Source organism: Emydura macquarii, unplaced genomic scaffold, assembly GCF_026122565.2.
Source record: "Emydura macquarii macquarii isolate MOO-44397 ecotype Brisbane River unplaced genomic scaffold, CSIRO-AGI_Emac_v2 contig_968, whole genome shotgun sequence".
Classification (NCBI taxonomy): Eukaryota; Metazoa; Chordata; order Testudines; family Chelidae; genus Emydura; species Emydura macquarii.
The window spans coordinates 11,884,489-11,907,822 of record NW_027131105.1 but is presented as its reverse complement, the minus strand read 5'-3'; the positions used below and the strand labels follow the sequence as shown (position 1 = coordinate 11,907,822).

Sequence of the window (23,334 nt, the reverse complement as noted above, 5' to 3'; positions counted from 1 at the left end):
TTGGCTCTCTGCCATATCATTCATAGGAGCACCAAACCCGTCCCCAGTTCTGTTCCTTTAAGGAACACCTTTTTAAGTCCTGTTCCAAGCAATTTATCCAGTCACCGTATACCTTTCCTCTGGAGCACCTGCACTGGACATCTGTTCCACACTTACGAGTTGCGACATAGTCTACCTTCCTTCATGCCATGCATAAACAAAGCCCTTCCTGAATCCGCTGTGAGGAAGGTGAAAAAAACCCAACTCCACCTAGGCCAATCTGGTGGTAAGGGGAAAAATTCCTTCCCAGCCCCCCTAAAAGAGGGGGTGGCTACTGCTATGTCCACAGCAAGTATTGACCAAACCTGGTATTTCACTACCTAAAGGGAGGATGGGTGCTGCCTCAAGCGCAGGGCTGTACCTTTCAACTCTTCTACCCATCCAGTTCCCAAGGGATGTGTCGTGCTGATCCCTTGTCCCATTTTGCAGCAGTTTGACCTCTTTTCCCCCCATTCCTCTTCCCAGTCATAAAGCACTGTTCATGTCATTCGGCTGGCCAGCCAAATTGCCCACCACTTAAGGGTGGAGGGCGGTCATTTATAAATAGCAGTGAAACACTACCATTCAAGAAATCCACCATACAACAGAAATGGCACTTTCCCCCCACGACTCCTTTTCTAAAGTTTATGGAAGAGGAATCTATGGTAACCAAACGCTGCAATCTGTTTTTCCAGCACTGAGAAGTTCTCTCTTTAACCAAATGTACCTGAATAAAATATTGTATCCTTAGACTTACATTTTAAAAATATTACATGCCACTTCTACAATGCAAAAACAGCTCTGGTCTGCTGTACAAAGATATCTGGACTGTTAGAACCTGAACTAATCAGACTAAGTAAAGTCGATTCTGTTGCATATTATTTGCCATCATTGGAGATTATGTCCATCCTAGAACATTTTGGTTTACGTCCTCTAAAGCAGCTGCTTAAAAGTAAATCTCACAAACCTTTTCATTCTCTCTTCTTTTTGACAGCCGACTGTATCTGTTAATGGCAGTATCATGATCTAAATAATAAAATATTTAATATCTTATAGTCATTTAATGAATTAAACAAATGTATAACATAGAAAATGATACAGCAATGGACACAATATTTAAATTAAATGAAACAAAACAAAATCATTTTGATTTTTAATGGTTTCTTTCACTGACACTGGGAACACGTGACTCCCCAAAATTAAAATCTCAAACTTTTTAAAAATGAAATCTCATGGATAATTTTTGTTCTCTTGACTATCATTCCACTACTCTAGCTACCTCAGCTTGAGACAAATTCTAAACAGTTATTCAAGTATCTTCATAAAAATTAGTAACAGAAACTGTCAGACCAAATTTCCCTATGTATCTATTATTCTTCAAAGTTGTCAAGCCAGTTTCTGAAATGGAGAGGCACTTTTATTAATAAAACTCATTTTCATATTGTTCTATAAACAAGATTCCATCTAAAGCTTGTCCCATTTATTAGCATATAGGAAAAGGATTACGAACATTAAAGAAACTGACTAAACAGTTCATTCTCTGCTATCCAACTATATTTTAGAACTAACATTACCACACCTAACAGATAAATATCAAGTAGCAATTTTAGAGAACTAAATTTTCATTAATTAAGCCAATCCCTGTTTCACAGAGCAAAGATAATTCATAAAGCAACTAAGAACTAAACAACAATACACTTTTGCCATTCTATTTTCACTATATTAAGTGTTTTGTTTCCATCAATTAGTAGTAACTAAACTAATTTTCAGCTAGGTTTTCTCTAAAGTATTGTAAGTAAGTGTCACAGGCTGGCCCTTTAAAGGGGAGTCAGGCCCAGCCTCACCTGTGACAAAACAGTTACCTTCTTAACTGATCCTGATCATCTAAGGGATCAAATGGCCCTGCTCAATTATTAGATGCAGCCAGGAAGGGGTCATTGGATGACTACAAAGGGCAAAAAAAGCTCAGTTGGAGGTGAAAGCTGCAGAAGAGCAATTGGCTCCTCTGGTAAGATCTGAAGAAAGGTAATCCTCAAGTACATAGGTTGGAGAAGGAGGCTGGCTCCTATGGCTGGCCCTGGAAGATGGGAGACTCTCAGAGGAAAAAAAAGCCCTGAAAGTCAGTGCTTTGTAAGAGCAGGAAAGAAATGAGACCTGGGCCCAGGAGAAGCGGAAGATCCTTTTATTTATGTTGCATTCAGGACTATTGTCTTAGTTTGTTACTAATGCCTTGCCAGGTGGAACTGAGAGAGATTACTGTCTGAGTTTTCTGGGAAGTGGGGGTGGGGGACTGAGGCAGGTTGAGTAGTACTATGGCAGGGCAATGGAGGCCCACCTTGTCACATAAAATTAGCTTGTTTGGATTCCAACTTTCAATAAACCTTTTGAGATTCAAGACTGGGATTTTCAAAGAAACCTAGGGATGCTTTGTACATGGGGAAAATTCCTTTTAAATCCCCACCCTATCACCCTGATTTTATATTCTGTCATACAAACATTCACAGTAAATTAAACTTTTAAGGTGTACTTACCATTGCTGGCAATTTGGAAAACTTCTTTTAAAGTCAATATCTCTGCAAAGAATATAATATTTGTATAAGAGGCCAACATCAGAAGAAAATAAAACATAAATAATCCTTTCTGAAATTCACCAAGAGCTATCTGGATTATGACAGAGCTTTTGTTATTCCTTCAATGTAGTTTTACATCATTAATACAGAATGTCTTGTATTAGGAATTTTAATTAGTGTTTTTTTTTTTTTTTTAAAAACTTCACTGTATTTTACATATTTGAGGCTAATTTTCAATAGTCTGTTAAATTTAGTATGCAAGTAAAATCTACCATTATTAGCAACTTCAGATTATTAATGAAGTGCATTTTTTTTTTTTTAAATAAAATACAGTGCTCACAAATCAGGAACTATAAGCATTTGCTACAGCCAACTATTTCACCAGCAGTGTCAGACAAACCACCTTACAAATCCTGACCTATTGTTCTGTTGGGGTATGAGACTGCCAGTCATTACAAGTTTATATGGTGGCCTAGTGATGTGGAGAAACATCCTTGGGGAATAAGATACAACCTACAAATTATTTAGATCTTTTAACTGAAACCTGGGTTATTGCTCGGATCACCAAATGTGAAAGGCTATTGCAAAAACTACATCCTGAACAGGTCTGTTTATTTGCAGAAAGAAATTAACATGTTTGTTGACATGACATAGGGTTAATTCCTTTAAACATGAACAAAGTTTTGTAAAATATTTGTTTAGTAGTTCCAGTGTCAATGATTTACATTAAAATATACCAAGTTTGAGAGAGCTGGAGGTATATTCAGGTGTGAATTAAATGATGTAGCCCGTAATTAGATAGAGCAAGAGCTATTAATAAAAACCTCTATTTGAATCAGTTTGACTACTCTACCTTTTAGATCCCTTTCTTTAAATTGAGTAATGGGAAACATCATGGCATCAGCTAGTTGGGTTGAAAGTACTGCATGACAAGAGCTGAGCTGTAAAGGGAAAAAACAAAAGAGCACATGATCAGCTATGTAAGTAGTTTTTGGAAAATATTACTAATTGCAGTTCCTCTTGGATTTAATAACTTCCTTGAACGAAGTTGCTTCGGTATAAATTTCACTTACAGATGACAAGCAAGTCTTTAAAATACCTTTCCTGAGCTTCAGCCATGTTTGCAAACTACTTCAAGCTAAAAAGGACATTCAATGCAGAGTTTTAATTTTAAATGTGTTAAAAAGTAACTAAGTCCCCCTCAGCCTTGCAACTAGGAGCATAAAGCACAATTGCAGTAACTTGCATTAAAGCTTTGCAGGCCCCCTTTAGGAGATCTTAAGTTTATACACTGTGTATTAAGTTTATACATGTTTCTGTATCTATGTGGAGGAATGCCAAAATACACTGAGACCCTGCAGATGTATGTTACAATAAAGTAGCTCAGTATGGAAAAGACTGATGTACGGACACTGAATTAAGAATTTAGCTTTTTAGATATTTATACCTTTTCTTGGTTTTCAATAGAGCTGACTGAAAAAAATCATAATTTCTCTTCTCTGGGAAATTTAGACATTTCTACTTTTTGTTTAGAACTAGAATTAGATGAAGGGGAATAAAATTGACATTGGAAGCTCCAACCCTGAGGATCCTGGCTCAGCCATGGCTTGCAGGGCCTGTAAGCTCCCCGCTCCTGGTCAGGAGTAGACTAGTGGGGAGTCATAACCTTAGAAGCCTGGGAGCCAGAGCTGAGTTGGAAGCCCCAGTTTCCAAGGCTCAAAGCCCCCATCTCTGCAGCAGAAAGCCTAGAAACCCTGGGACTGGCTGCATGTTGGGGCTGCCCCAGAGACATGGACCCTCAGCTCCAGGGCAGTCTGCAGAGTGAGGCTGCCATGGACTGTGGAGGCCCTAGGGCAGTCTGCATAATGGCACTGCCTCAGACCCTAGAATCCCAGATTCCCCAGCAGCCCTTCAAGCAAGCTATCAGGAAACAAGGCTGGGTTTTATCAGAACCTTGCCTGTGGTTTATCGGAGGACTGAACCACACACTTTCTGCAAAACATTCTAGGTTTGATAAATCTGCATTTTCCTACAAAACCCTGATTCATCAGAAAATTCCCATCCAGCTGTAGTTTTCAGGACTCCATACTTTCATGGTTCTCCTACCTTCTCCCTCATTCCTTCAGCGTGTACTTATCTGATCAACAACTTTCTGTGGGAGTTCTACAGAACTATGTTTTGGCCCCTTCTTCTTCCTTTACATACTCTTACTCTCTTGGTTATCTGACTGGCTAAAATAACTTCAATTGTCATCTTTATGCTAATGACTCTCAAATCTACCTCTCGATCTGTCTTTCTTCATTCAATCCCACATCACAGCCTGTCTCTTCATCAACTTAAAATTTAACATGGCTAAAAGAATCCCTCCCAAGTCCTCCCCATCCCCCCATTTTATGTCAATGTTGACAACGCCACTATCTTTCTCTATGGCCCATGCCTGTAATCGAGGGGGGGGATTGGAGGGGAGAAGGGCGGAGGAAATCTCTCACTTCTTCCTTTCTTGGCCGTAACACCCAAGCCATGTCCAAATGGCATAGCTTCTTCCTACATAACATTTTCTCTTTGTCTGCACAGCTAAAATTCTCATCAACATCTAGGTCTCTGACACTGAATGTTGCAACCTGCACCACCCTTCTCTAGTCCAATAAAAGCAGTTCCCTATGATTCCCACCATGATATCATCCCTCTTTGAATCCCTCTATTGGCTGCTATTTTACACTGCCTCCAAGTGAAGCTTCTTGTCCTCATTTATAACACCTCACAACTATGTATCTACAACTTTCTGCTCTTCTACCTTTATCAAGTCACTTCTCCATCATGACAATAATGGCAACTTTGATCATTTAACCCCTCAAACACCATCACAATTACTGCCAGTCTACTCCTTATGCATAGAGCATCTTCCCCAAGCTAATGTATAAAGCCTCAACTGCCTTGTCCTCCTTCAAATCCCTCCTAAAGATCCATTGTTGTTGTGATGCCCACATGAAATAGCCAAATGATAATGGCTGGAGAGAAAGCCAATAACAGTTCCTGGTAAAGAAGTAAGTTATGGAATTATCAATGTACAGAACATTTATCTTAAGCGTGCAAAATTATTATTACCCTTTTCTTCCCTATCCCGTCCAACTTCCCTCCTATTATGTTTTTACATTCACTTGCTTCATCATGTCTTCAACTGCTCTGCACTGGTTTGGACAAGAATGGCATCTTCAAATGTCTAGTAAAACGGGGCCCCCGTTTTAACTGTAGTTTTTGGGTACTACCCTCAACACTAATTATCAACAATAGTGTATGTCTGAAATTTCCCTTGATTCACCTTGATGTGAATAGATTTTGAAGAAAGTGGAGTCAAATTATATATACAACTAATGCTTATAATATAAATCTGGTACCTTCTAGTTCTGTAAGGTAACAATTTTTATGGCAGATGCCTACAGAAAGTTACAGGAAATAAAAAGTACATTGTTTAGAAACAATGTAATCTTACATCACTAAATAGATTCTCTATCTTCAGGCCACACATTTTTATACTGTGTCAATGGCATATAATTTAAATGCTACCATTATTAATAAATAAATGCTATTTCTGAATGCTCATTCTAAAAAAAGCCAAGAATGATAGTCTATAGATGACTAACAAAGGTTAAAGTTAAGCCAAATACATTCAAACACTTGCCTCATCTATCACTTTTGCAAATTGTTGTAGGGTAGAGCTCATAACTTCGTCGTCGCCCCCTAATGGAAAACGCTATAAAAATAAAAAAGAAAATGTTGACACATTCTTGTGGATGACCGAAGAAAGCTGTAAGCTAAACAACATTCTGATTGTCTAATTATTTTGAAAGGCAAAATATGGGAATTTGAAATACCCAAGTTTATATTCAGTAACTGTAATTAAACAATGCTCATTACAAATTATGGCAGGCAGATTATTATTTGCTGGCATGGAATTTACATTTACCGTAGTTACATGACAAAATCCTTGAGAGCATGAGTTGCTTGGTTATACCATGTTGTAATAAAAACTGCTGCAGTAAGTAGCTGCTGTTTCCTTACAGCAAGAGACAGCAAAATTAACTGATCCTAATTTTAAGTATACAGTATAGTTGTAGCTGGGGCAGTCCCAGGGTATTAGAGAGCTAAGATTAGTGAGGTAATATCTTCTGTTTGACCAACTTCTGTTGGTGAGAGAGAAGCTTTCGAGCCATGCAGAGCTCTTCTTCAGCTCTTCCTAGAGCTCTGCATGGCTCGAAAGCTTGTCTCTCTCACCAACAGAAGTTGGTCAAACAGAAGATATTACCTCACCCACCTTGTCTTCTTAATTTTAACAACTGTCTAGGCAGTTTTGATTTTCAAACAAAACCATTGGTTATAGGAAAGCAAAAGTAACAGAAATGTAGTGAACTTTGGTTTAGTGATTTTCTATAATTCCAAATGTGTTGGATTTTAAATATGAATATTGAAAAAAATTCCACACACATTTAGTTACTTTAAAAAATTAAAATATGACAAAAATTCCTACTGCAATTTTAATTACATGTGGACATCGTTAGTAGCATTCATAATTATGGCCTTAAAATGTGGATTTTAAATGTGAAATTCCACATTTAGTCTCTTTTAATAACATTGCAAACAAAAACACTCCAAATATCAAATGTTCATAACACTATTCTTTGTAATCAATAAATAGTAACACTGTTATGACTTGTACTATTACAGAAAAGTAGTGGGAAGACAGCTAGAGACTTGTTTAAACATTATAACTGGCTTGACAAGAACAAGCTGTGAAAGTTATGGATGTTGGCTCCATCCAGGGGAAGGTTTGAAACAAAAATTCCCAGTTTCAGAGCATTACATTATGCAGCAACTTGGAATCTCAACATTGGGTGAGGGAAAAATGGAGGAAAGAAAATCAAATTCATATAAATGATCTTCCCAGTACCGTACTCCACAGAAGGTGGAAGGAGAGAGTGGAAGGGCTAACTATTTCTGGTTTATGGGACTGAGACAGCGTGCATAAACTCTTCAATGGACAAGAGGGGGTTAAGGAGACATCCCCGCCCCTCCACCCATGTGGAGCATGCTCAAGTTGGAGGTGGGGTTTAAAAGGCAGCCAGACAGCTCATTCAAAGGCTGGCAGGCCAGGGAAAAGGATGTGCTCTAGGAGCTCCAGGAAAGGATGTGTGCCGAGCCCAGGAACAGGGAAACTGTAGGACTTGGAGACTGGGACCAAAACTGGAAACACAGAAGGCGGTGCTCTCCAGGGGCAGGCGGTGGCTGGCTGGCAAGCAGAGGTAGATAGGAATTGACTCAAGAAAGCTGACTTGATGCTGATGCAAGGCACCACCAGGTGAGTGAAGCCAAACCAGCCTCCCAGGGCTCTGGGAGTGCCTGGGTTCTACTACCCTGCGCCCTGCCCCACCCACTATAGCTACTAGGTTGCGAGGCTGCCTACAGGGACTATTCAAGAACAACAAGTTGCACTCCAGAGCCTCTATTTCCTCACATCTCTCAATGGCACTACTATGGGTGTGACGTATCACTATTCTTTCAGTGAGGAAGCAAACTATATGCTTCATAATTTATAAAAACAGCTAATTTGGGGAGGGGGTAATTTCTCCTCCTACTCACTGGAGGTTTTTGTGGCTGGGTACAGGCTCCATTCCTCCTCACTTAATTGTTGGGTTTTGGGGGAAGGGTACATTTTCAAGCCACACAATCTCTTTATATTTACTAGAATTAAAGCTGTCATCTAGCATGTGCTCACTACTTTGGGGCTATAGTCCCTTTAAAAATTCTCCAGATGAGAGTCAGCCAAAGAAGTTCCCTTTCTTAATGCTATTCATGGTGGCTGACCTGAGCTGAGCCTCAAGACTCTACCTTGTAAATAAGTCTCAGCAAGCCTAATTTAGCATTATGCAACTTCTAGAGATTAGGGATCTTCAACACTGAATAGGAAAAAACACCTGTAGCTGGTGAGTTACTTGTGAACCAGAAGCTGCAATGGCTCATTTTGTCTGGATCAGATTTTTGCACTTTGCTATGGGAGGGAAGAAAAATATTTTTTTAATAGTTTACAAACAGCATGTAGGCCGAACTATTTTAAAAGGAAACTAATTTATACTGTACCTGCTTCTCATACTCTTTTAGAAGTTTTGAAGTTAGATGAGTTGCTGCACTTAATTCATTCTGGTTTTAAAAAAAGGGAAATAGTTTAATCCTCTTTTCTCTTTCCAATCAATATATATAATGAACATTACATTTATGAAGAGGAAACATATGAATATGGAACAAAAGGCTAAAATGGGACTCCCCTCAAAACACAAATAGCCAGATGTTCACAGGAGCTGAGCACCCACAACTCCCACTGAAGGTAAGCGGGGTAGTAGATGCTGAGCATTTCTGAAAGTCAGCCCAACAATACATATCTTGCAAACTGTAGAGTTATCAGACTCATGAAAATTGGGATTGCATTCAAATTTGCATGCAGACAAAACTATTTAGTAGCTATTTTCATCAAATTACTTTAGTTCACATTAAACACCTTAGTTACCGAGTAACTATGAGAGGGGATGAAAACAGTTTAGAACAAACCATTTCACTGGTTACAAACTTTTTTAAAAGTAATTGTGTAGACAGGGCCTAAGTGAAGATCTAAACAAGCTGTTTCATGACAGGAAGCCACCATATCACACTCGTACACCTGAGCAGCAGACAGTACAGAAATAAACAGCAAAAAAAAAAAAGGCAACACAATGAAGCAACATGCAGGTGACAAGCCAGTGGGTCATGAAGAATCACACCCACTATATTAAAATCAACATGGAAACAAATCCAGGCAAAATACAAGCTATAGGAACTAATGTTAACAAGATTAAGTAAATATAAAATTGTCCAAGTGTATTTATAAACTGATGTTATAGCCACAATTGCAATTGTTCAGAAAAAATTAACTGGTCCCAGCCTCCATCATAACATTATGTACAGTATAAGTACATTATATGTACATATAACTGATCCCTCTGTTCACAATGCATACAAAATCTCTTAGACATGCCATTACATACAATAAGATCAAGACTACAGCAGGTCATTTAGCCATCTGAAGGTCTGTTAATTGTCGAAGAGAACAAAGCCCTTCCAACTGACAAATTTTGTTTCAAAATCAGCAGTCCGTGGCAAACATGGTATTTTCCAATTTTTATCTTTGATTTTTAACCTGTTTCAGTGAAATATGCAACTGTTTAAAAATACTGTTTGCCCCCATGTTCAAAAAGTGGTTAAAAGATGAGTTTTTATAAGCATTCAGGAAACTGCTATAATGTTACCTGAGCATCATAAATTCGACGCACGGCTTGATACAACTGATTGATGTAACTGGAAATTGCTGCAGCATCTTCTTCAAATACACCCAGCAAAGAACGTGTCTGTCAAAAACCGAACACACAACTTCATTTTTATTTGTATTACTCATTTTAAAATCAACTTAGCAAAGAATGTCATGGTTTTGAAATACCATTAAATATGATTTATTTAATGAATTACACAGTAAAACATATTTCCTTTACCAAGTAACACTGGCAAGACTTCAAACCTAGTAAAAATAGGCTTTAAGAAAACGTTTCCTATTAATTTAGAGGCTCCCTGTTCTATAGTTTACAGATATTACAATTACTGTAAGTGTCTTTTGTTTCTCACTTAAGTAGATACCTGTCAGTGAGTAGTCCCCTTTAAGCATGTTGGGTTCAGCCTCATCTGTGCCTTGTTAGCCCACCTGCCAGGTGACAGGACTGGGAATCTAGAGTCAGGTGACAATCATGTGATCTGCAGGTTCACAGAATATAAGGAGAAGCCTGAACTCTATCAGGGAGAACTTGAGGACAGGCTCTCCACTATCTAGAGCCAAGGGAGAAAGACCTAAAGAAGCCAGGGTGGGAAGGAGACCCTGGTTGGGCTCTCCACAGCAGATCCAAGAACTGGGATGTGGCATAAGCCTGGGGACAGACCAATGGAGGGGGGGTCAGGGAGGGGACTAAAAGGAGAGGAGTAGAGTTTAGGTAAAAATAGTCTAGGGAAGTAAAACAAGCATTCTATGAAGTGACAACGCATTGGAGCTAAGTGGTCAGTCACTGCTCACTAAGGGGTCCCTGGAACAAGAGCCAGAGTTCAGAGAGAACCTGAGCTCCCCTCCCCAACAGCATCACCTGGAAATGGTGGTGGTGCATATGTGCCCTAAACTTTTCAGTTGCATTACCATTGAAGTGGACAATCTAACTGCCTTGCCAGAAAGGGAGAGGATCTATTGCCCCAGATAGCCTGGTGACAGGCAATAAGGCGGCATGGGAGCCTGGACAGGGTAGTGAAGAGCTGTTTTTGTTGATCCCAGAGAGGGAAAGGGCTCTAATAGACATCAAATCAATGGGTTTCCAAGAGGAAAATTATGGTGAAGACTGTCTCCATGCTGGAAAAGGTATGCCATATTAAAATCCCATTATGCCTATGTGGATATGTACATGTTAGGTTAATGTATAAAGTCTTGCAACATCTTTTTTTAAATTAATTTTAAAGTAACTCCATTCTGCAGACACCAAAAAAAGTTATAATCAAAATAAACAGCTGAAAGTAACACCCACAGCATACCACTTTTGCAAACATACTGTAATACAGCCCATTCAGAGCTCACAAAACTGTACTATTTTAAAATAAGTATTGGCTTTTTAATAAGTCTGAACCTTCTTTATAGGTATGGGATAGGATGAAAGAGGGAAATTAAAACTACATGCCCAGCAATCCAGGATCTGTTCATCTTCCTACTTACTGTAGGGCTATGCCTCCCCTCTTTTGCTACTTTTGTAGTGATTACACTAGCCAATCCCCATATTGCACATCCATAGCTGCTTTGTCTGAGTTTTCTTATTAAACCTGTAAAACACCTAACTGGACTTCCAATCACCCTAAACTTAAGTGGAAAGGTAAATCTTACAAAAACCCCTTAAGTTACAAACCCAACACACACAACAGCACATGGCATTACTGTGTGCAAGCAGATCAGCCATCCAGCCAGTCATCTGCCTAACAAATCATGTTAACAGCTTGCACATATCTTGCTCAGTTTTATCCATCTGATAAAAAACAAAGCACAAATGATAGAGGATCAACACCGAAAGCTGTCATGAGAATGGCTTCCATACTAACTAGTTTTTAAAAACAAGCAAAGCAATTGTATAACTGACTTTTTTTTTTTAAAAAGCAGATTAACTGCATAATGTTACTCAAAGAATGGAAAGACCATTACTACTCTGTCAGGTGTCCAATTATACCATACATGATTGAATATGGTAGCATATGGTGTAGTAACAACATGTTTCTGATAAGCCTCCTGTTATTACAGAATAAATACTAATACTTTCTTACAGGAGGCCACATCAACACTTAAATGAGATAACAGGAGCCACTTTGAACTTGATGACCCTAGGCTGAAATTGTTATCTGCAGCCTAAGAGAAAGTTTTAAAATTCAGACAAGTAAAGACTTAAGTGTATTACCCTAATTTTTAAAATATCACGGGTCATTTACCATAATAGCTTGCAGTAACAAATTAAAACAAATTGTCTATAAATACACCAAACAAGATTAATATTTAAAATATTTTCTCTCTTGCTTTCATGCATACAAAGTAGCTATCAAATTCAGATGTGGCATCCAAAATGGGAAACTAATAAAATGCATTACATTTTTCTAACTGTTGTAAAGCTTAATAATCACTACAGGAGTAGTGATTGGCTATTAATGGCTTTTCCAAGGCATATACAGGACCAAATAATGTGAAATCCTGAAACTGCATAGTATTACAATCATATCAGGAACAAAGGTTCTTCCTCTTAAATAGCTCTAAACGTCTGCATTTTAACTAAGTACTAGTAACTAGAAAGACAACGATGAAAAATCTGTCTAGTATATCCACCTCACTACTCCCTTATCCACTTGGCTTCTCTGATCTTTGAACTTTCTACTCACTAGACAGGTAAGGGGAGTTGTTCTCATTTGTACTACCCTATCTGGAACTTGACCTTGCATCTGTGCACCAATTACTTGTAATGATGATCTATGTACAACTTGCAACACAAGACAACTTTAGAGCTTAGTGCACCAAGTAAACAAGATCAATGCATTTGTAACTTAAATATACATCTTTCACAGCTATTTCAAATCCTGAATTGCAGGTTTGTCACAGAGGCAGTCAGCATGTTTTCAGAGATTTCACCCCCTACTTAAGTGAATGTCAACTGGGGGGGAAAGGGGAAATCTGCGTTGGGTGGATGTTTTTAGGACTTCGTATAACTAAAATTTTGCTGAACCATGCAAAAAGCAAGACATAACTTATTTCTTCTAAAAAGATTCCTGATTTCACTGAGGTTTTAGTGACTGCAACATCACCAGCACTAATATATATATTTTGAGTGGCACAAGCCAGTGAGGTGCAGCAGGTCTGAATCTTGGTACCTTTAAAATTAGTAAAATAACATGAAATCTTGCTTAAATTACGAGTACGAGATAGCTGGTAACTTGTTTGCACTGGAGCTACAATTAAGCTCATCCAGCAAAAAGCAGATAGTGGCATAGCCAGTAGCTTCAGGCCTAGTGATTCCAATAGGCCAAAATACCACATGGGGGAAGAGCAAAGAGCTCAATTTGTTATGACTCCCTTTGTGGTTTATCGGGCCTTCTTCACAAAAGGTAAGATGACTTCACAATAAGGCGCTGTCTGAAATGCCTGGACGTTGCAACACAAGCAATGCTTTGCATGTTCTTGTCTCCCCCCCTCGCACTTTACAGCAGTGGTTGCACAATGTTACTAAACCTTGGGGAAAGTCTTCAGCTAAAATCCAACTGAACCTTAATAATCTACTTCATTACCGCTGAAAGTTTAAGTTCAGGAGCATAATTTTGTTGCAGTTTAGAAAGGCAATGACACAGGTGAATAACCATTATATATAGGGGACAGGGGAGACAGCAAGAAGCGCAATCGGCCAGGGTCCTGGTGATTTAAAAGGGCCCACGCTGACAGGAGGAGAAATAAGTATCCTCTTCTCCACACACACCCTTCCCCCGAGATCCCCACCGCTGGCGTTCTCCGCCCCTCCCTTGAGCCGAGCGTATCTATTATGTGCCATCCAGGTTCCTGGGTGGCAGAGGAGGTGCTATCTGATACTCAGCATCCTGGTTTCATCAGTAAAAATCTCTCTGCTATGCAGCTTCCTGGTTCCCTTGGACTGCCCAGATACCGCTACCTCAGCCACACTGGAAGCCTGCATGGCACATAAAAAAAATAATAAAAACTTCCAGCAGAAGCCCACCTGGACCTCAGCCATCGTTTTCTAGGGGGGTCATTGATCTGGCCTGGGACCTGAAACTGCTGTCAGTGGGCCTGTACACAGGGTACCTTCTAGAACATCCCTTTAGTGGCCACGAAACAGTTGTGCAACTCACTTAAGTTGAGGGCTAAGACACAAACATCAGCAACAATGCTTTTTTGCAAAGCAGAATTAGTTGTTTCTCTTTATCTGATCTTTGCTGCCAATGCAATTCAGTGACATTTGAAAAGACAAGTAAAATGACCTATTTACACTAACGTTCTTGAATTAAACAGTGAACTACTTATGCTTCTGTTACATACTCGATTTATAGAGTGTAGGTATTTGGCTTAAATACTTGAATATAATCTAGCTCATAATACAGAAGTGTATTTTTAGTCAGAAATTCTACAGTGGAAGAAATGATCCTAAAATGTATTATGTTGATGTGCAAAGAAACTATGTATGGGACATACATTCCATTAATGCTAATATCAGATACCCAAATCCTTGAACAAGAACATACCCAAATAAGTAATAAGGAAACAGCTTCCACATCACATTTAGTTAACCTGAAACATCCATTTGGTTGCCTGCATAATACAACTACAAGCCTCATTAGAAAGAGTATAACTAATAGTAGGTAACTTTTTCATTATTAATCATATTTCTAACTTCTAGAATAAGGAGAGGAAGTCAAAATCTGAAGAGTTATCAGGTTAACCTGATGTATCCTGACAGCCTGATATTTGTAAAACTTTTAATAAGTTTTCCAATAGAGACAAAAGGGGAAAACAAATAAAGAAACCCTAAGTGCTGAATGGCAGGAGACTCAATACCCTTGAAAGAGACTATTAATAGTAGTAACTCAGGTTTTTAAAAAGAAAGGGAATACTACTCCTGGCTTTTTCAAGGGGGTAGAATTTACCATTATTTTGAAAGAAAATAAAAAATCCCCAAATTTAGTTGTATTTCCTATTGTTAATATTGAGACTAAGTTATAGCAATCTAATCTGTGGTACAGGGTTGAAATTCTCAAGAAAGTGAAAATATATGTAGCTACTAAGGTGCACTGAAGTATATTTGAAGTTATACATTACATTCATTAATTGATTTCTATTTGTGATGTGTTTATTACCCGGAACATATCCACTCCGTAACAGTATGATAAAACACCAGCCTGTTGCTTAGAAGTCTAAAAAGCTGAAGCTCAGTTACTTCGGGCACGGAGCTTAGCTTAAACTCAAGCTTCCAGCAAAAATCTAATTGGTAATGTATGCTCTTTGGGACACACACTGTCTTCCTGTGTGTGTGGACTGTTTACCACACTGTAGGAGCTACCAGAATACAGTTACAGTAATCAGTATGATCAAAAACTGTCCAGTGAAAGTGATTTACAGGATGTTAGTTTTTTTAAATGGCATTGTACAGATCTTAAAACACTACAGCGAATGTAGAAATCACTTTGCACTCTATCTCCAAACCTGCAGTAATGAAGTAATGGAAATGACTGTTTAAATGGGATATGAAAAGAGTTTGCACAGTGGAAAAAATAGGTCAATGTTAGTTCTTTCTAAGATCGGGGTAGTAAGCTGTTGAAGGCTCAGTCTTTCAGATAAGACTTAAAACTCAAAGCTTGAACACGTGTCATGAAACAACATATGAGGCTTTTCACAAGAGCAGTGGCTTAAACCCTGGTTTCCTGGACAAATTCCAAATGGGTAATTATATTTTGCCTACCTGAATTCCTCTACAATTTCAAGTGGATATTTTTATTTTGATCCTGAAGTGTTTAGAAGTATACTTTATTAAACCACTGTTGCCTTTCAGCTCAGAGAGAGCTGTATTTCAATGGCAAATGAACTGATCCTTATAGATTCTGGAGCACTTTAGGATCTTCAGGTGGAAAACAGTACATAAAATACTAATTCATTTGAGTAGTTACTATCATGCATATCATTCTGAGAATATTTGAAGCCATTTAACGTTTGATTAAAATTCTACCTTCTTTAATCTAAAAGTTGTGAGTTATTTTAGTATTTAGCAGAGTATTACACACAGGATTGTTCTTGGAATGTGTTCATTTTTCCTTCCACATATCTCATGAGTAACATTTTTAAACTTAAGTGAAAAGCTAGTGGTCAAAGTTTCTCTGGAAACTTCTGTTTTCTAGCCCACTCCCTACTTCTGCACTTATTCCTATCAATACTGCCAATATGTAAGAATATAGTATGATTTCAAAATGTGGGGATAGTCAAATCCTTTATGGTTTTTCCCTTAGCATTTTAAACAGTTGCTATAACCATTTTTAGTTAAGTGTTTTAAATTAAGTGTTTCTACAAAGCTTTCCAGTTTACATAATTAGCAACCCAAGAATCACCACCTTGCTACAAATCAGAAATTAAGCCCAGAAATAACTATGTGCACCCTTTTAAAATATTACAAGTCATCCTCAATTACTCTAATACATTAAATAGAACAATGTTGACTGACACTAACTGTATAGGCTGATAGCTGCCAGCTGACGGTGTAAGAACAATGTTGGCTTAACATGAATTAGACAGTAGGGGTAGGTCTTGTTACATTGTTCAAAATGTCACAAGGCAGACTATAAAGCACTCTCTAGTGAGGTCCAGTGACAGATGGCAGCATTTATGGATATTCACCCTTATTAATATCAAACAGTAACTGATGAACTAAACAGCAAAAACTGGGTGAAAAAATCAAAGTACTTAAAAAGGTGTGACTCAACATGTATTTCCTCTGTGGGCACATCATTCACAAACACTTCATGAATCCAAGTTGTCTTCATTTTTTTTTTTTTTTTTTTTTTTTTTTACAAAAAGGAATCTGAGATGTAACAAAGTTTTGGCTAAGACAGACGCAGGACTCAGATCAAGAAAGAGCTTTTCAAACTGACAATGTGAATAAGAAATATTTCAAAATAAAATGACAGGTATTTTAAGAATAAGCTCCTAGGAAGAGGGGGCATGCACAGAAAGCATCATCCAGCTGCAGTGCTGTTTAAATAAGAGCATGGCTTTTAACCTGATGAACTGCAAGTTTATAACTCCTCAACACTCACAGCACACTTGTAGGGATGAGATGAGAGGGAAAGGGACACACACAGTAAGTGCCTCTCTCCACCCCAGCGTGCACATTTACAGTGTGACAAAACTGAGGGGGCTACTTAGCAGTCTATTTATTGCTTGACACTGCTCTGACTCACAGCATCCAGCACACCCATGGAAAACAGGACTAAAACTATAAGCAGACCCTGGGGGGCGCGCCTGTGCCTCATACCCAGGGGCTCGCCCGGGCCACCACAGCCTCGGCCTCCTGCCCTTTCAGCGCCCGCACCCACCCAGCTAACCTAACCTGGCCCCAGTCTGGGGCTCGATTTCCCTCCGCTGCCCCCCAGCTACGGAGCTCGCGGGCCCCAACGTGGGGGCATCAGCCGGCCGCAGAACTCCCGGGCCCTGCCCGCAACCCGCGGCAGCCCGGCCCCGCGCAGACCCCCTAGGCCCGACCCGGCTGGGCTCCTTCCTTCTTACCTGGGGACTATCCTCCAGCGTCTCCTCGATCGGCAGCTTGTCGATGCCGGGCATGGCGATGGCTAGCTCTCTACGGGGCGACGCGCCCACAAACCCGAGCGTCGAGAGCAGCAGCCACCTGACTGGACCCCTCCCGCCTACTCCTCCCCGCCCTTCGTCAGCGCAGCCACAGCCACAACACACTGGGCTCGGGCCAGGCCCGGAAATCCCGCCTCCTGCGCAGCCGCCGCTTCTCATTGATCAACGAAGCCGTCAATCTAATTGTATGACGAGCCTGGCCGGGATGAGGGGGCGCCGACTCCGCCGAGTGACGTTTGAGGAGGTTCTGGCGCAAGGAGATCGGGGGACTGAGCGAATGAGCTGCTGTTCTCCGCCCGCCCGCCCGCCCGCGCGCGCTGGGAGAGGCAGCGGCCGTTTCTGCGTTCCCTCACGGGCTCCCGCTCTCCGCCCAGCACAACTGGAACCAGGCCCAGCTCTGGGCAGGCTCCTACCAGGATTGGCGGAGCCCGCTACGCCCCTGCCTTGGGAGACTTTTTCCCGCAAGGGAGCGTCAGTGTCCTTCTCATCCTCCCGACTCCTGTTGTGTGCCAGCGAGTCCTCGTCTTAGTGTATAAAATCACACCTCGCACCAACATGGGTTTACAGGTACAAACTGTGTAGAGCAGGCTTTGGACATTTCTGAGGGAGACAGGCGCACTGGGGCTTCCCTTTCCTCCTTAAAATGCAGGCTGTTGTGGCTTTTTTTTTTTCTTTCTCCTGCTCAGTCATTTAGAATTTCACATGGTTTTAAATCTTTAAATTATCACCACATTGTGCCACTTGTCCTATGAGCTCTAGTTATCCCCACCCCATCCACACTAGCATGTCTGTTTTGAATGCAGTCACTCCTCAGCCTAGTTTGGGCCAACATGTTACAGTTGTGTTCAGAAACCCTGCTTGCATGCCGCTCTGGGAGTTACCCTCCCGTTTTTGGAGTCTCAAGGTTGTTTGTAATAATTCCTGTTAGCCCTGTTTGGACACGGTTGTAAAGCAATGTGCTGTTTCATACTGCAGTAATTTGAAAAAGAACTTTTCAAACATGTTTATAGCTAACCCCCATTGTTTACTGGAAGGATACATTGGCCTTGTATAAAATATGCTGTTTTCCCCCAAAAAATCATTCTTAAAAGGCTCTTTTTATAGTTCTGTGAATAGAACTTCTTGATCCTGAGTACAGTATTTGAGTGGTTCCTGCAGATTAGCAGGTTTCCATGTTAAAAAGGGTATCAGAGAGATGTGATATTCATACTGGAAATAGCTAAACAAAAAATCCATTTTAATTTCAACTCCTTTCATAAAACAGGAACAAAATGTGTGTGGAATGAAATACAGCACAAATATAAATTCAAACATTGGAAAGGATAGTGACAGCAAAAACCAAGGAAATAAAATACATTTGAAATTGTAAAATAATCCAAGTTTAAAAAAGAGATTACTTGGTATCATTTAAAAAAAAAATCACAAGATCTTTTGATGGAAAACCAGTAACATTTGAGTAAACAGGTTATTAGGGGGTAAAAATAAAAGAAAGGGAACTGCTTCCCTTTCTCAGAGAAAAAGAGAATATATGGCAGGCACAGACTGAAGGGTAGGAGAATTTCCATTGTTAAATAAGCCCTAGTGAGTATGGTATAATGTTAGGTTAGAAGGTGTGATAAGTCTGTTAGGGGAGCAAATGATTAACTAATGTACAGTATTTTCATTGTGATAAACATTTGTTTTATCATTATCTATATAAGTTCCATACTTTAAAAAAAATATATGAGGGAGACATAGGCATTAAATTGTGAAACTGTTGGAGCCTCTTGAGTGGGTGTGTTGTGTAGTAGTTGGGGAAGGACACGAAGCAAGAACTCAGGTTCAGTTGGTTTAATTCCCAGTTTAACCACTGACTCATGTGGCATAAGGCATGTCACTAAATCTCTTTCCTCTCTTTCCCTATCTGTAATATGTGACTAATAATTGTTGCCTATCTTATAAGGATGTTGTGAGTATTAAGTTTTGCAGTAACTGTCTTTATCTGTCTGGTTCTCCAAATTAAAATTTGATTAATTGAATTGATCTGGATATACCACATGCTAAATTCACAGTCTACAAATGTCACATATGGCTTACCTTTTTTCAAATCAGTCAACTGTTAGTACAGCTGTCAGATCATGGGGATTTTTCTTCCTGGAGGCATTTTGTACAATATGTAAGATTCAGGACATATATGATAGCAAGTGGGATTTAGGAAGTGGAGTTTCCTAAACTTCTCTAATCTATTTACTTCTTTAGGTGACAACATTTATTTTCTTTAAGTTGCCCTGAACTGAGAATAATACATCTTAAATCAGTGCTGAAGAGATGAAAGTGTACTACAACAAAACCACAATAGACTTGACATTAAAATGTAGAACTTTCATTTGGCATGCAGAATACTCTCAAAAGGCATGTGATACGGGGTTCAGGCTTGCTTCTGTTTAAGTTGGCAATAAAACTGCAATTGACTTAAAGGACCTTTTTTATCATACCCTGCAAATGTAAATATAAGGGTCATTTTACTTTTTGTTGAACAAATCTGGGAATCTATGTACACTAGATGGCAGTATTACTTTAGTTTCAGTTCTTCAAACACCAAATGAGTTAAACAAGACTCAATGGCTGACTGTTGGCCTACTTTGTGAAAATACTCTTTGGAGCTACCAAATCAGCTTTCTTCCCTGACAAGGCCATTAAAGACCCAGTCTGCAAGTTGCTGAATGCATCCTGCAGGGAGTTGAGTGCATTCAGAACCCTGCAGGGGGTCCTCATTAGCTAAATTACAGGTTCAAACTCAAAAGGAAAACACTGAAATAACCATGTAGTTACTTTTGGGGAGATAAAGTGCATATCATTAAGTGCTCCTCTTATCACTACTGACACATATGTTTCTAGAAAGTTCTTTAGTAGCCCTTTAAAGAGAAATAAGATTTCATTACGTGATTTATTTTTATAAAGCCAGTTACCATATTTTGGACTTGTTACAATTCATATTTCTAAGACTACCCCATGAAGCCAGCATTGTAAATGAGATATTTACTTTCATATGGGTCGTTGTCCATACTTTTAACTTGTCATAGGTTATAAGTAATGGTCTGTGTTTGAAGGCCAGACACTATTTGTGTTATAGTTATTAATGGTTTTCTACACTAGGAAAAAAATCTGATCCATAATTCTCCATGGGTGCAGTTTATGATTTTTGGTCAAATTGACACATGTTGTGTTATATTTTACAAATAATACCAGTGCCTTTTGCAGTAGTAGGCAGTGTTGTGAATTCCTGAGATTTTACCCCAAGTCTCATGATATGTGGTGATTTTCCTAATGCCCTAGTTCCCAGAGACATGAGATTATATGAAAATCTCATCTTTCATTTTTTTAAAAATCAAGTTTTTAGCCCTTATGATTGTGGAGAAAAGCTTGAAAACATAAACTTTAAAGGATCAAAAACCAGAAGGCAAATGAAAAGAACCCAAAATTTACTCATTTTTAAAACTGCATCATTTTAAAGTCATTCTCATATTTTTTGAGGGCTGACATGATTTTTCAACTCTTGGCTTGGCAATACTAGGTAAACTCTTTGATTTTGCTAATCCTGTCAGTATAATTGAACTATACTTGTAAAATTATTAAAAATGTTCTCTATGTAGCGCTACTATTTCACAGGTCTCTGGTTACTCAAGCCATTTTATACAGCAAAGATAAAATTCACCTTTGTGTAGAGAGCCAATACAAAGCATATGCCAAACTTAAATCCAATTGAGCTGGGTGCTCACAAAGGCATGTATCGTGGGATAAATGAAAGTCCATCCTAAATATATTTATTCTTCAAATATTTATATTTTTCATAATCTAGTGCAATAAATTCTCTGTAATTTAGCATAGATAATTTATATGCCTTGGATCTTTATTTTAATATTTTATTTTTATTAAACCTTCAGCACATGCTTTCTGTGTATCAATATATATATATTTTCTAAATATATATTGTAGATGCTTCCTTGTGCTGTCTCATCAGCTCCTGTCTCATCCACGATCTGGCTGGATCGGTCCTTGGATAGGCCAGACCATTATTTAAGAGATAACTTGGTCAATGGTATTGGAAATGGTGGCTCCATAAATTGTAACTCTACTTTGAGTTAGTACTGAAGCAGTACCTTATCATGGTGTTAGAGGGCTCCATGCTGCAATAGCTGCTGTTTTACTGTAATGACCTTGCAAAGAGCAATAGGATGAATACATATATGTAGTTCATGAGTGATGTTTGGAGATATGCTTGACATGAGTGGTGTAAAATATAGATCTTTAATTTCCCATAATTTCATTGTCTCCTTAACTGTAGCAGAGTAACAGTTGCATGTTTCTATAAAGTAAGTATTTTACTGGAACAGAATTGTGGCAATAGATTTATATCCAGCTATATGTTTATAGAGGAAGGCAACAGAGCAGGGAAGAATGCCAACAAGAGGTCCAGATTCTGACCTTGAATGCACATGGCTCCGGTTGGTGATATACTTGTGTGCATCAGAACTTGATTTAAAGGCTGCAAACTCTGAATCCTCCTACCCTTACATTTAAAATTCTGTTTAATTTTTGCATCTTTTTGCAAACTAAGTTTTCCTTAGAATAACGAAAGACAGGAAAATATGTAGAGAGATGGTCCTGAACCAAAACCTTGATCCAAACACCACTGAAGCTGATGTTATTTGAGACCTGAACCTGCATCCAGATATGAATTTTATATATGACACCTTCGTTATAATGGGCCAAACCACAACTTTGGATTCAAACAAATGTGAACTTTGTAAAAATGCTTGAACTCATCTCTAATTCTCTATTTTTGGTTATTTTAAACATTAGCACTGATGATTGAAATAAACACCTATTGGTTTAAAACAAATAAACAAGAGATTATGATGAAAGGCTGATAGTAAAAATTTGGTCTAATTTTAATCAAGAAATTAAAATACAGTTATTCCATTACTTTTTAAAATGTTTTATACAAATATTTTAAAGAATGCTCTGAGATTTTCACATTGCAATCTTTTAAGAAAGCTGCACCAAAATTATTTTAATAGAAAAATTAAGCAAATGAATGCCTGAATTATTTATTTAAATACTTGGTGCAACAGTTCCTATTAACTAATCCAGGCACTTGGAAGGCAATTACACTGAGCTTTGACAACATTGCCAACCCACTGCAGTGTGCCTTATGCCAAACACTATTGTTGTTTTATTGACCACGTTCACCATTACATATGCATATGAAAAAACCAGGCATTTTCATCAGGATTACCCTAATAGCATTAAGAGATTATTTTTTAAATTTCCTTGAAAGAAAATTCACTTAAATGAGATTACTTATTACTTGACTGGTTTCCTATGTTTAGGTAAGTGGAATCCATTAGACTATAAAGTTTTTAAAAAACTGATTTTATACATTAATGATTTCAAATAAAAGGGAAGTACTATATTTGTGCATAGCTTCTTTTGAGAAAGTTAAGTCGATGTTCTGGTTAGGAGAGATAACACTTTTTGTCCCTCTTGGTGGCCCCCCTAGTGTCACCATTAGTTGCTAATTACTTGCAAACAAATAAACAATTAACTCCTCGTGCCTCTTGGTGGAAGAGTCTTCATTGACATGCTAAAACTTTCTAATGAAAGATTTTAATTAATGACGTTGCAAATCCAACCCCCTTGCCAACACGGCTATAAGGAGGACCTGCAAGAAAATGCCAGTACAATACATGTTGTGTACAGACTGAAGGTGAAAGA

The 23,334-nt window shown here is 38.7% G+C and overlaps 1 protein-coding gene across 2 annotated transcripts in view; it reads right to left on the bottom strand.

Annotated features, from left to right (window-relative positions):
- APPL1 (adaptor protein, phosphotyrosine interacting with PH domain and leucine zipper 1) overlaps positions 1-17,617 on the bottom strand; it is a 42,604-nt gene extending 24,987 nt beyond the window's left edge. For both annotated transcript variants that reach the window (XM_067544204.1, XM_067544206.1), the window contains exons 1-7: positions 17,500-17,617; positions 9,920-10,018; positions 8,721-8,780; positions 6,268-6,339; positions 3,442-3,529; positions 2,550-2,591; positions 986-1,044 (exon numbers count right to left, since the gene is read on the bottom strand). In XM_067544204.1, coding sequence (XP_067400305.1) covers positions 986-1,044; positions 2,550-2,591; positions 3,442-3,529; positions 6,268-6,339; positions 8,721-8,780; positions 9,920-10,018; positions 17,500-17,553 — 474 coding nt within the window. In that variant the 5' untranslated portion in view covers positions 17,554-17,617. The remainder of the gene's footprint in view (positions 1-985; positions 1,045-2,549; positions 2,592-3,441; positions 3,530-6,267; positions 6,340-8,720; positions 8,781-9,919; positions 10,019-17,499) is intronic.
- Between the last annotated feature and the right edge of the window lie 5,717 nt (positions 17,618-23,334).